This window comes from Anser cygnoides, chromosome 2, assembly GCF_040182565.1.
Source record: "Anser cygnoides isolate HZ-2024a breed goose chromosome 2, Taihu_goose_T2T_genome, whole genome shotgun sequence".
In the NCBI taxonomy this organism is placed as follows: domain Eukaryota; kingdom Metazoa; phylum Chordata; class Aves; order Anseriformes; family Anatidae; genus Anser; species Anser cygnoides.
Window position 1 is genome coordinate 11,140,856 of NC_089874.1, and position 14,359 is coordinate 11,155,214.

Consider the following 14,359-nt stretch of genomic DNA (forward strand, 5'->3'; position numbering starts at 1 on the left):
AAAACGATTGGAGTTCTGAGCCTGAATTGCTCCTGTGCAGACAGACCACGTCGCTTATCATGTCTCCTTTTGCACATTGAGCAGGCAGGTGGATTAGAGGTGGGTTTGGGTTCTTCTGTGGTCCAGTTTGGATCAGTAAAGGGAGGTGTCAAGATCCAGCTGCCACTTGGTTGCGGCGTGTAGCTTCTGCAGTTTGGTGCTGCAAAGGAGAGGCCGCGGGATGGCACGTACCAGGTTCCCTGCATCTCAGCCCTCCCCCGTCGTTGCGACACGGCTCGGGTGGGGCGTGCAGCAGGTAACCGCGGGGTTCGGGGTGCTGCAAGGCCTGTGAGAACCGCTCGAGTGCCAGCCCTCGCCTCCGGCTGTGCTGAGCCTCTGGGCTGTCTGAGGTGTCGGGGTGATAACTAGAACAAGGTACATAAATAAAAGAAAATGATGGTTTCTTGCTGCTAATTTTGAAGAAAAGTCCTGACTTCTGTTTATGAGCAGTCCCAAATAAGCTTAAAAATTATCGTTTCACATTTTTATAATTGGTATTTTGGGTATTAAATTTTTGTGTACTATTTCAGTGTACAGGCGAGTGCTCACACTCACGCACGCACTATCTGCAAATAATTAATAATTATCCTCCACTGTTCTCCTCTCAAACTTCTCTTTTGCTATCAGGTGTGCACGTACGTTAGCTGTGTGCACGTGTGCGTTTATCTGATTCTTTTGGCAGAGGCTTGTTTCTGAAGGTCAGCACATTTACATTCAATGGGGTGATGTTGCGGAGCTTTCTTTAAGGGTGGTAACGAACCACAAACAGGCTGAAGATTCTTATCCCTTGCTTTCCAAGTGATGTTGCAATAATTGAAAACACATTCTAGCGGGCTCTCAGAAATTGATTACAAAAATTGTAATTTTGCTAGATACTTCTATGCTAATTTCAAGGAGGTTTCTTCTGCCAGTTTGCGAGCGGAGAAGAAAATGACCTGTAAATACTGTAATACTGAGCGGCAGTTTGAAGATTCGTCAGTTGCTTCTGTGTCCTGCAGACTGGCAGCCTCATTTGGTGAGATTCGGAATTTAATATTCAGATTATCAGGCCAAGCCTCCTCTTCTCTTCAGACAGGCCCTCATTTTATAGGGGAGGGATTAGCACAGTTAAATTGTATTCTGAAATGGTTGTTTCAGCCCCCTTGCTGATTAGGGCTGCTTTGCTGATTTAGGGGATTTCACTTTGTCTCCACCCCGTGTTCTCTCATCTGAAAGCATATTTGCTATATTTGCTTTACTTCTCGTGGTTGGCTACATAATAGCAGGGTAGGGATTGGATTACACCTCCCAGCCTGGCGATAGGGAGGACTGGGCAGGAGCATAACAAACCAGTATTGCTTCAACTCCCCGTCTCCGCGGTAAGGCTAATCAGCTCCTGTTGAAAACAGCGATCAGGAATTTCTTTATCTCTCTCCTTTGTTTCTTAACTTCTTGGTGCCACACGCTTCAGTGCATGCGGTGCCAGGAGAAGACTTGCACTCCTGGGATTCGTACTGCCACTTCTGCACAAAGACATGTCAGTATTGTTTTTGCCCTGATCCCGTTGTGAGTCTGATGGGGGTAGTTAGGACCTCCAACATCATGTTTGCTGTCTCTAGGCTAGAGTTTAACTTTGTTTTTATATTCGTCGTGTTTCATACCTTGTGACAGTTTCTCACATTTCATTATTTAAAACAAAAAAAAAAAAAAAAAAAACCATTTTCTGATTAAAATCCCGTGCCTTAGTAGTTTCTTAGTTTCGCTGCTGACTTCTGGCTGAAAAGGAACAGATATGATTTCACCCAGGTCCTGCCAGTGTTGTTTTACAGTCTGTGAATATCTCTTCCATGTACACCACGCAGGTTTTAATAAAAGTGAAAATTCTTTGGGGGTTTAGGGGCGGAGCACTTTTCTAACAGCAATTCTACCCTTCCAAGTAAAAACGCTCTCTCTAGCCGTGTGTGCTTTGCTGTGAAAGCTGATAGCATCATATTTAAAAAAATTGAAAACATGGCCCTTTTGGATCTCCAGACAGCACAGTCTGAACATTGACTAAGTACTCTACAAAAAGCCACTGGGGATTTATTGCTCCTCATTTATAGCTGAGGAAAATGAAGACAATGTTTGGCTGGTGGCAGTACTTGCGCTGTGGTCGAGAACACAGAATGGATTTGAGAAACTGGGGGTTCAGAGCCTTGTCACTAGTGCACACACTGCCACAGTTAGAACAGACAGATTAAACCTCTTAGTTGACTAGAGTGGGTTTAAGGCTTTTTTTGTGTGTGTGTGTTGTATGTCTGCCTGTTCAGGAATGCAAATGAGAAATATCACAAAACGCATTGCTTACATTCAAGAAGTTTATTGGATTGTGGTCCTGCAACTCTGGGTGCTGCTACGCAAAATAAGTGGTTTCTTCAGCAGGATGCTCTGGAGACCACGGCACTGGGTTAAGACTGGATTTCTGTTCCCACAGTTTTACCAGCCTGCTGTATAGCTGTAAGAAATCACTTCTTTGCTCAGTGGCTGATTTTCTTCCATCAGTAAAATGGGGACAATGATAGTACCTATGTTCTGCGTTTTGGGAACTATTAAAGACTTGAAGAAACTGCAGAAGACAAGAGCGCTGTGGTTCTGATTGGGAAGTTATTAATCCAATGTTAAAATGGAAATTTGCTCAAAATCCAAAAGTTAGCAAACATTGACAAAGATAATTTTCACTTCAAAGATCTCCTTGCGTGTATTTGCATAAATAGGTGGGTATATGCACATGCATGAAATGCGTGTAACATGAATATATAAAGAGTTGAGTTTTTCTCCTTATTTCAGGCAGTTTGGAAGCTTCAGCGCTGTATTTCTCAGCATACTGATGGTGTTCACTTGCACAGTGTTTGAAAGTGAAGTAATAGGTTTGAGTCTCTGTCTGTTTACACCCTCCTTGGAATCTGGAGACCTTGGAAAACTCATTTGTGATGTTTAATACCACTTGAACAGGTTCTTCTGTTGAGTTTCGATTTCTACAGAAGCAGAGAGTGATCAGGTTGGGCAGGTGAGCATCTGCCCAGCATGATACAGAGCTGAAGTGCTGTGCCTGGCATCTGAGTCATTGCTTGGCCCGGGATCCGTGTTGGTAGCCAGCATAAGATTCATGTGTATTAGCTTGGATCGCAGACTCGCACTGTTGTTCTTTCTCTATTAATCTCTTTTATTATTACTTACTTTTTGTGTAGTGGCAACATGTACAAACCAACCAGACTTGGACCACATTGTGGCAGATATTTTGAAAGCATGTGAAGTAAATGGTAGCATCTGCCTCCAAGGGTTTTTACACTAAAAAACCTCCCAAGGTCCTCCAACATGCTACATTTACTTAAATGCCTCTGATACCATGCAGCAACTTATCAATTGTCCTGTGTTGCTCTGATTATTGTGTGATTTACTACACAAACATATACTTCTGCTCAAACAGAAATTTACTATATGATTATACGCATTTAGTTTCCTTTAGAGAAAAAAAAATAGGCTAAACCAGTTCTGAGCAAAAGCCTGAGAGAGAATGCAGGACTAGAAAATATGTTTATGCATCCAAACCAAGAACAAGTTAGAAAGTAACCTGTCCTCAAAGGGAAGGGTTGATTGGAGGGTTCACCACAAGGAAGGTCTTCATCCCCTTTTGTGAGTTTACAACTTCTAAGGCATTAACAGTTCCTGTCAGCCCTATTACTAAAAAAAAAATCTGAACTGATGTAACTATTTTTTTTCATGTAATGCTACTGCATTAAATTACGTTTTCCTTAAATTTACTCATGATATTAAATAATTATATTTTGGTGAAGATGGTGGTGATGACAGTCACAAAAGAATCATGGTTGCTGGAATTCATCATCAACCATGGAACTGAGGATACTTAGCTGATAGCTTTGTGTTAAAGCAAGCAAATACAGATTTTTTTGCTAGGAGATAGTTAAATACAGAGCACCTAGAGAAACCATAAAAGGGAGAGAAATTCAGCTAGCTCTGTAACTGTAAGAGAGCTATGACTAGAAAAATATGTTCACAAAACAGATATTTCCAATTGATTCCAAGTCAGGACCCAGTCAATTCACTTACCTGCTGATTGCGTGCAATCACAGCTCTCTTTACTTCTCCATGCGTAGTGACTCAGAGGTATGTTCTTGGGATTCTGCTAAAAATGTATGAAGTGTAATGATCTTAAAACAGGAAGGCTGCCTTTTTTTGAGGGAAGATCGCTGTAGATTGTTTATTCCAAGTAAATATTTTGTGTTGGTCTAGAAGCAACAAATTATACTGGGTAAAGGCCAACATTTCGCAACTGAACCTCATGCATATACAAACATTAGGCTGTGTATGTTTTGTTCTCAGCAGTGGAGTTCATCATAGTGTGGTCACTGTAGTTGTCTCAAGAAAAGGAGAAAAAACACCTAGTGCTGTAACTCTAGCTGTTGTGTTTCATACAAGATGCACGAATTTCACATTCTTTATAAATGTGTTGTACTCACAGTCACGTCGTAGATTTATTGGCACATTTCCAGGCTCATTCTATAATGTGTGTGCTACAGGATATAAAATTGTATAGAAATATTACAGAAATTCAAGTTTCAGTGAATTTATACGGGTGCAAATGTAGGTGGAAGTTTAGCGAAGACAAGTCCAAGCAACATGCATGTCAATCTTGGGGTCTGATCATTTTCTCTGTAGAAGACTTACTGTGCAGTAAAATCCTGTACATCATAGCTTCAAAGAGGTGAAAAGATGATTTTGAATAGTGGGGTAAGTTATATAAATATTGAGAGTTTATAAACAACCTAAAACTTAGAATGTGTGCGATTTTACATCATTTAAAAAGAGTATTTATTTGCTGATATATTTTATAACTTAATGCTAACAGTTAAGGACTTTTGTGCTTTGTGTGCAGGTATATGTCTCGAGTCCATGGTATGCATCCAAAAGAAACCACACGTCAGCTGAGTTTAGCAGTCAAGGATGGTCTTATTGTTGAAACCCTGACGGTGGGGTGTAAAGGGTCAAAAGCTGGTATTGAACAAGAAGGATATTGGTTGCCAGGAGATGAGATTGTGAGTATAAAATCTTTGAGAAAATAGATCACGATTTCTGATATCTTAGCATGAAACTTGTTTTAATTTCTATTTGAAGTTATTTATAGATGCTGTGTTGATGCTTGTGAACAGGGAAGTAATGCACTCTTAAACCTTTTTAACCTTTTCTGTTCCATAGGAGCTCTTCTCAAATTTGAGTTTTCTGCTGTGAAAAATTGTCAAAGTCTTTTGCTCAGTCGTGCCTAATTTATGTAGTGTTACCTCTTCTACAGTTGCACAGGAAGATAGTATATATAATGCTATTGGTATTACTTGAAATCCTCAGACGTCCTTGAATCCCAAAGATGGTATGTTTTGAAAGAGATCAAATGAAGAATTTCTGATTAATATTGCTTTAATCTGAATCTGAGGAAGGAAAAAACTACTCCATTTCAAAAGTATTCACTTTCAAAAGTTTCAATATTCCTCCCTTTTGAAAGTACCACAAAATGTTGTACATTTTGTCATATATAAACACACACAAGAAGATGTGTTTTACAGATATCTGGAAACACCAGGGCATTCATTTAGGAACGGTTTTCACAGTAAATTAGTTACAGGCATCCAGACATTGTTCCGCTGGATTTGTAAAATAAATTTTTAAATCCAGTTCTACAGGTTGAAAGTTATGTATAGGGAAGAAAAGCATTTTTTCTCAGTCCCTACATAGCTAAGTTGGAAAGTACTTACAGTGCTAACTGAGAATAGTCTAATAGACCAGGAACAAAAGTTGCACAATTATTTTGCCATGTTCAGAAGCCTGCTCTCTGTATTTACAAGACCATGTTTTCCTAATAAAAAACAGTTTGGCAAAGCTTTAAAATACTTGAACTAGGAACTGTTGCTTTGGAATATAAATTGTATTAAATACTGGTGAAATGGACAACAATGTCCAGACATAGATAAAAATGTTGAAGAAAAACAGAAAAACTCTACAGGAAAATTAATTCTAAAAGGCACTGAAATACTCATTGCAGTATTGAAGCCATCAATAAGATCCTGAAAGAGAAACAGTAGATTATTTTTTCTTCTAAAGTGAGAGAAATATTAAATATCTATAATAGAAAGCATTAAGTTTAAAATTAGCCCAGTTGTACTAATTTAGAGTATTGCAGTATGTACATTATGTCCCTATTAAGATTTTCATTCTAATTTCATTAGAGATCCTCAAGGGAGCTTCCAAGGTGTATTTAGTTTTGTTTTCGCAATTCTCCCTGGGAGTAAACATTCAGAAATTCCAGCTTAGCTCTTCTAGGTATTTCTTATGTCAGTTTTATCTGTTTAGAGGTGATGTTAATTGTGTAGACTCAACATGATACAGTCTGAGATCTGCAGTTATCTTAAGTATTCAATGTGTTTGTTTCCTATATTACTAAGACCAAAAAAAAAAAAAAGAATCAAAATGCCTCACAATAGTTATTTCTCAAAGAGTCTTTCAAAAAATACCCCTAATACTTATAAGCAACATTTATCTAACAAAACTTAGAAGATAATCAGTATGTAAATTCCTGGTGACCCATTAGAATTAAGTCATTATTTTATCTCAGAATGAAAAGAGTTGTCTTTGATTTAACCTTAAGTCATGTTATGAATAGCCCTTTGGTCACAAATACCGTCTGTATTTACAGCACGACTGCTAAGCCCTGATGTTGTGCTGTGTCCATACGTCTGATGGCCATCTCAGTTGTTCAGAACACCAGTGCACACTTGACTTAACAGCTTTATGCGTTAGTAGGAATCATGTTCCAGTCCAGGCCATGCTTCAACAGTACCCACCTTCCAACTTCATGATCCTAATACTGAATCAAAACACTGCAGACACATCAAGCAAAATGTATTGACTTGGTTTTAAATCATTCTGTTTGTTCTTTTATTCAAAAATTTTTAACGAGCAACAAAGTGTCATTGACATCAGATCAGGTATTTTCCATTCTCCAATAACTGGCTCAAAACGATGACGTTTGGTGTGTTCTCTACGTTGGACAAACTGGGTAGTGTTACATGTGCTTTTTACTGGGTCAAGATGCAATTTGTAGTTCTGTGTAATCCAGATCTGGTATTAATGACTGTTGAACCATAAACTAAAGTTACATTTCATTCAGGATAAACACACGGGATTGTTTTCAGAGATCCACTTGTAGGAGATGGAACTCTTGAAATACGTCTGTAATGTTTGAACAGCGACTTCAGACTCAGCAAATTTCAGCAATTACAGACAAATCCTTGACCCAATTGGCAAACTCAGTTTGGCTGGTACTACAAAAGCTTCGAAAGCTCATAAAATGAAAGACTGGAGGACTGATCCCCCACATCAGTGCAAAAAATGCCATTAGCTCGTTTTCTGGCACCATGCTCAATGAATAGCGCTAAGAACCACCTGTTTCAAGGAGTTAGCAAAGGGAGACATGTTCCTCATGTTCCTCCCTAGACACTTTTTATCTGAATATTTGCTTGATGATTTGCTTTTTTTTTTTTTTAATTATTTAATTTTTAAATTTTTGAAGTTTTGGACCTTAATCTTAGCATTTTAAATCCATATTCAAATAAATGAATGAGTTGTCTGTTCAGGTACCGCTGAGCACCTGTTTAATTTATGTAGGTACCTGACTACAGGCTGCCACAAGGCCTGAAAGTACTGGTTTTAATGATGACTGTGGATTGATTGCTCAATGGTAACAATAATTAAAAGCATGTGGATTATGAAAGCACAGCTTTGTTCGGGAAAGATTCATTAGATAGTCCGTGGTGGTTGCTTATGTATTTCCAAACATTTGCCCCTATCCAGTGGGTTGACATCATGATAGATTTATGCAGTGAGGACATGATCTCTGACAGGGTTACTTTCAACCTTCACAGGAAAGTGTTAAAAAAAAAATATGCTGTTTTGTTATCATTGATCTATCAATATGTTGAAGAAGCTGTGGTTTAAAAGAAAAAAAAAGTGAAGAAGAAGCGAAGTATCCTGTACTTAGACATGTCATACAAAAGAGCTAGCTGATGTGCAAAGATAAAACAGTTTGGGGGCATCAGGAGGAGGCCCTTTCAAAAGGGACAGTCATGTGAAAATGAATGTTCTGAAAAACTGGAAAAAAAAGAATGATCAGATTTAAAACAGCATAAAATTGTCCTGTTTTTCTCTCAGATATATATAGGAGAGAGATTTTTATATATGTTACTAAAACTAATTTAATGTATGGAATCAGTTGCCAAACATACTATATTCCAACAAATATTGAAGGGTTGGTAGCTATGCAAGAACTTTGCTGCAAATATTTTACTTCCTGGGCTTGTGCAGGTACTCATTTTGTTTGCTCATTTACCATCTGTACAGTTGTTTTGCAAATTTTCAAAATGTGTTCTCATCTTACAGGCTTTCTCATCTTGCAGATGATTAATGCATTTGCCACAAAATAAATGAGAGAAGAAATTATTTTCCATTGTTATCCAGCATTTTAGTTAGTAATTTTGCATTTTCACTGTTTGTCAATGACACTCTTATGCAATTCAACAAAATCTCTGCAGCTTCTTGCCTTGCAAGGGAAATGTCAGTCCTGAAATCTGGTAATGGATGTTTACTTTTCCTTTCTAAAAGCTTTATTTCTATTTCTCACAGAACTTTTGGAATTTGGAAGTGTTATTTATTATCAACAAAAAAGAAATGATCTCTTTGCTCTTTGGGTTTAGAAAAAAATTGCAAATAAGTGTTGTTAATGATGTTGTCAATGCAATGATAAATACAAGGGGAGTGTAGCTGTTGAAGAAAATAGTAATGAATGCCCTTACCTATTCATTTATGTTTTTAGTCATGCCATGATTTTTATGTACTTCTATCTTTGTAAAATAGTGGTCAGTCTAATCCTAATGAAAGAAACTGAATTAAAGCACCAATGCCGTGTAGCTTTAAGGGGGTTTAGCTATAGTTCTTAGTGTTGGTATGTCTTACTCATTTACATATTTTTGATTTTTCTACAGACAGTGTGCATGGAGCTATTTTCAGCATTTAATGCGCTAATTCTTCTCCTCATGATTAAAGTCATAAAACTGCAGTGACCCAGCGAGAGGCATTATGAATGTATAATTTCAATTTACACGTGTTCATAAAGCCAGACAATATTGTGTTTTTCTAAAATGGAGATCTGTTAGTAACACAAGTTCCACTGTTTGCATTTGAATGCAACTTATCTCATAGCACTGCTGTGGTTTAAAGTTCGTAGTGGCCAAATTCTCTACTGAGATGTGAAGAGCATGGCTTCACACTTAGTTAAGGCACTTGGAGCTGTTTCTTCACTGCCAAAATAAATCAAAGGTACTCATGTTTTTGAGAGATCGCTCTTTTATAGAGGTCTATTTTCTGATCATTTAAATGATTGCTTATGGAAAGAGCCAGCAACTCTTGTGGCCAGTTAAGTCTGACTTTGGGCTTTAGTTGCAATTATTTTTCTGTGCACTTGGTCCTCTCCAAATCTCTAAATTGTTGTCTCTCCAATTCTTCCCTTGTAAAGATTTTTTAGTTTAGTGGAAGAGCATGCGATTTGGAGGGGCAGTTTGCTTGCTTTCCTGTTCAAAGAAAACCTTAGAAGAATGTGATTTTCCCCAGTCCTGTATTCAGAACTTGCTAACTCATACTGGGGATTTTCTGATATTTTGTATTTAGAAAGTACTGGTGCTTGCTCCAAGTAACTCCGGATACTTTCAAGTCTCGAGTCTGTGTAAATAATCCATCTCTTCACACTGTCTGCTTTACCATCATTTTAACCTTTGTCGTAACCCACTGCCAGCACCGTGAGTTTTGCAGGTTATTTTGTTAACCCTAGGCACACACTCAGTGATTATTGTGATTTGATGTGCTGCCGCTTCATTTTTGCTAGGATCAATCTACAGGAAAGGAGTATTTTGTTTGTTATGTTTGTGTTAATGTAAGTTGCTTTAGATTGAGCAACGTCTGGGTTTCTTGCTTGCTATGCTTAATTGCTTTTGTAATTGTATTGATTTTTCTATGCTAGGTAGCCAGAAGCTGTTTTGAACTGGCTATGTCATCTTGAGTCTCTCCATAAATATGAAGATAATTGTGAAAAGCTTAAGAATGGTCACTGTGAGGGTTTCAACCTTTTCCGGCATCAATTCCACTTTAAATTTAAAACAAAACAAAACAGCTACATAGCTACCAGTTATTGCTAGCATACGAGGGGCTTCTAACTAACTAGGCTGAGGAATGATTTTAATGTGCATCCCATTCGTTTCACTTAGGGGCAGAAGGATAATATGAAACAGCAATAGTGACAGCCCGTGGTTTCATCATGAATGCTCTTACTACCAGAGAGCACAAAGAGGAAGAACATGTCATACCAAATGAAGAAAAATTTTCTTCAATATTTAAAAAAAAATCTATTTGTCTTCTCCATCTGTATTGCCTTGAATCTGAAGTCCTGTATGAATTCACTGATCCAAAGCCAAACACAGCCCAAACCATGACAGTTATTGTTCCTCTCATGTTGTAAGCAATTGGGGATTTTCCAGGCTGGAACTTTCCAGAGAGATTCTTAGTTATTTTGAAAGAACCAGTGTTCTTTACATCTGCTACGCACTGATCCAAAGAGTTAATGAATGTAGTTTAGGGAGAGAAAAGTTCAGACTGGCTTCCATCTCTTATTCAACACCTCAGGGAAAGTATGAGGAGACTTTGAGGCTCAGGGCACCTATCAGTATGGTCACACAAGGGCACTCAAGGGAAATGAGCATCTGGGGTTCTTTGACTCTTTCTTTGCTGTCTGTCTTCTCATCCTCTTAAGGTCCCATCATTCAGAGCTTATTTTGCCAAGAGAACAGCATCATATCAATCACTGTGCACTAAAAGCAAAGGATTTTCTAGGAAATTATTATCATAAAGTGCACTAGCATAAAATTATACTTATTACTGAGCAAAAATAAGTGTCCACTAATGTAATATCCTGGTGTGGATTTGTGAAAGTTCAGAAAAAACAAATTTTTTCAAGTCATCAAATCAAAGCATAGACTATTTTGTCTTTGAGAAGCAAAGTGGACCTCCGAACTCCCACTTTATTGATGAGAAATATTATACTCTTGTGTTAAACCCAAGGCCCTCTTTTGTCTTTACTTTAAGACTATTAGCATGTAACGCATGAGAATGGCCTCACTGTCCTTCCAGTGGCCTTTCTTTCCCCAGACAGGTTAAGAATCATGAACAATTCTGTGCATTCCTTTTCCAACTTTGTTTTTCTTTTCCTGTGCATTCAGGAGTATTTCTTCCCTCCACTCTTCTTCCCTCCAAACCCTCCTTAGTTTTCATCCCCTAAAAAGAGAGTACCTGTACCTACCGAATGTCAGTGCAGAAGCTCACATTGTTTGAGGATCTTCACACTACCAAAGATAATAGTGAAAGAGTCCACCTAATTGCATAGCTAAGAGATGATACTTCTTTTAAACTGGTGAAACAATCCCATCAGCATCTTCGCTTGCATCTCCCAGCTTTACCAACTTGACTGTTAAAAATTCAGTCAGTCTAGTGCTGTTTTCTTCTTTAAGGTTTTCACTCACTGCTCTGTAGTTGAGATACTGATGTTGTTGTTCACAGATTTCACAAAATGTTTTTGCTGCCTGAAAGGGTGTTCAGGAGAATGGTAGTTTACTTCCAGGTTTGAAGCAGACTAGTCAAACTAGTGCACATAACGCTTCCCCCATGGGACTCAAATTATTTTAATAGATTAGATGACTTAGACCAGCCCATCTTGAGCTTGTTCTGAAAATGTGCATTTTGTGTTTTTTGTTTGTTTGTTTATTGTTGTTGCTATTCACTTCTTTTGTGCCAACATGGTAGCATTGTTTTCATTCAGTTTGTGGATGCAAACTGCTGTGCATCTCTGGCAGTTACGTTGGTTCTTGTGATGCCATGCTGGTCACTGAATGAAGCTTTGTTGAAGCTGATTAACTTATTAACATTCATGCTTCATTCACAATAAATGCAGACCTCATTCTTTCATATCACTGACAGCTGGAGCCGTACCAGCCACACCTATGACACAGGGGAAAAAGACAAGAAGTTGGAGTTATGTAGGAAGTTTTGTTGTTGGTTCAGATAAAAAAGGTTGGACTATTGTTTGAGGAAACTGTGTGTGGAGAAACATCAACTAGAAAAACAGTACAAAATCTCATGGAGAAGATATGGCCAGGAAAGCAATGTAAACATATGCTAAGAAAGAAGAGTGGAGGGCGAGCCCTTTTGTGCACAGTGCTTCTTGGAAAGAGGCTTGGAACTACAAGGAAATAATGGTTGGTTTTTGTTTTTTGTTTCTTTTTTCCTGATCTGGATTCATCTTGTGTCAAAAAAGAACAAAACCTTCACATACATAATAAAAATATGTGGAAATAAAAGGCACTGCACCTAATAAATACTTCACTCCATCACTGATTTATCTCCCTAATGAAAACAGCCTACAAACCTCCTCTTGGTTCAACCTAAGTAAAAAATGGTGACATTAATAGCAGAAGTGAATCCAGTTTCTGAGCAGATAAGTTGCAAGTTTCTATTAACCTTGAACTCACTTGGAACGCGAAGAAGGAAAAAAATTATTTTCATTTAAGATCATATTCTATTTCTAATATCCTGGAGGAGAATGTTCGCATTGCCTCACCTCAAATAATATATACTACTGCTACCCAAACATGATCTTCTGGGGAGGGAAACTGAGATTTATTCATTGCTTCAGGAACACAGCTCATAGGCTGAGAAGATAAACACAGAGGGATTTTAGCAGTTGTTTTGGCTGCTGGCATGCTACTACACTTCTTGGAAAAAGTTCCCGTCTTCATTAGCTCTGGGAGTTAGAGACGGGCTCTGTACTTTGGAGCCAATCACCTTGAACTGGCCAGAACATAAATACAAGATAGGAGAGGGAATAAAAATCTACCTGTCGTGGCAGGCATCCAGAGAAGATTTCGGCGGTTTCTGCCAGAAACAGAAGACTTCTAAGACAAACTGGCAATAAATTAATTAGACAAACTTGGGCTTGCAGATTAAACTCAGTGAACGAAAGCCAAAAGAGTACGGAGAGGCTCTGGAATTCACTGCAGAACCTGAGTCTTCTTGCATGTGTGCATCAGAACTGGAAGCAGTTATCAGTGAAGAAAACGAAAATGGATTATCACGAGCCTATAAACGCATCTGTGTTTAATACATATTACGGAGAAAGAGATTTTGGTCTGTCTCCTGACTGATGATTTTATGTTCTTTTCAGGATAAAAATGATCTCTAAAGTGAGAGAAATTAAAAATAATGGAACAAATTAGTTGTTGGCTGATATTCTGAAAATCCGTATAAAATGAGCCATAATAAATAAATAAAGTACTTGAGGTTAAGCAAGATGACTAGGTAGTTGTGAGGACATATGAAGTCATTATTGCTTTGGATTTCTTTTTGTGATAAAGTGTAAGTAATGAATACCACAAAGTGTCCTACAAAGTCAGTTTGTGGAAATCCATTTTAAAGATGAAGCCCAGGTCATCAAAGGAAAGGATCTATAAAAAGGCAACTGATTTGCAATGGACAGATTATCCTGTCTGTAAAAGCACAGATCATTGTAGCTACTTGCTGCAGTAGGGTTTTAGAAAAGGAAGGAGAAGATAAAGTGAAACAATTTTCATAAAGGGATTCTAGCTGCTGACATCTTTTTGGCTTTGAAGGAGAGATGGATGCTTGCTTATTTGCTGAGCACTTCTGATGAGCAAAAGCAGCAGGAAAAAAAATACCAAGCAAAACAGGAGCCAATGTGTTTAGTAAATACATATATACAAGGAAACTACTGGGGAGAAAATGAGCTTACTTTGATGCTGAATTTACTCTAACGTTAAATGTAAAACATGGGATGATCTAAGAAGCTTTATCACTGTAAAGCAATCATCCTGATCAAGTATGGATCCTGTACAGCAATGATAAAAGGGAAATACTTTATTAAACAGCTAGCTCACTATTTATGTGCTGCAGAGATGGATAAGTCCTCGGAGCCATCAAGCAATTAATCTTGCCTTCTTCAGTTCTGAGCCTTACCCATCGTTGTGATGAAGAAAAGAGAAGAGCAGATTCAGTGGGGTACTGAATGCAAGTTTACAGGAGGATTCTTGCTCACTGAGAAATAGATGGAGCCGAGGATGTTGTGTCATGAAGAGAAGGCTGACCCAAAGGGCAGGAGGAAGACTGCTCTCACAGCAGGCTA

General features: G+C 38.2%; 1 protein-coding gene across 6 annotated transcripts in view; it reads left to right on the plus strand.

Moving 5' to 3' along the window:
- ZMYND11 (zinc finger MYND-type containing 11) overlaps window positions 1–14,359 on the plus strand; it is a 106,227-nt gene that overhangs the window by 57,568 nt on the left and 34,300 nt on the right. For all 6 annotated transcript variants that reach the window (XM_013185736.3, XM_048050543.2, XM_013185738.3 and 3 more), the window contains one exon: window positions 4,952–5,111. In XM_013185736.3, the coding sequence (XP_013041190.1) occupies window positions 4,952–5,111 (160 nt within the window). The remainder of the gene's footprint in view (window positions 1–4,951; window positions 5,112–14,359) is intronic.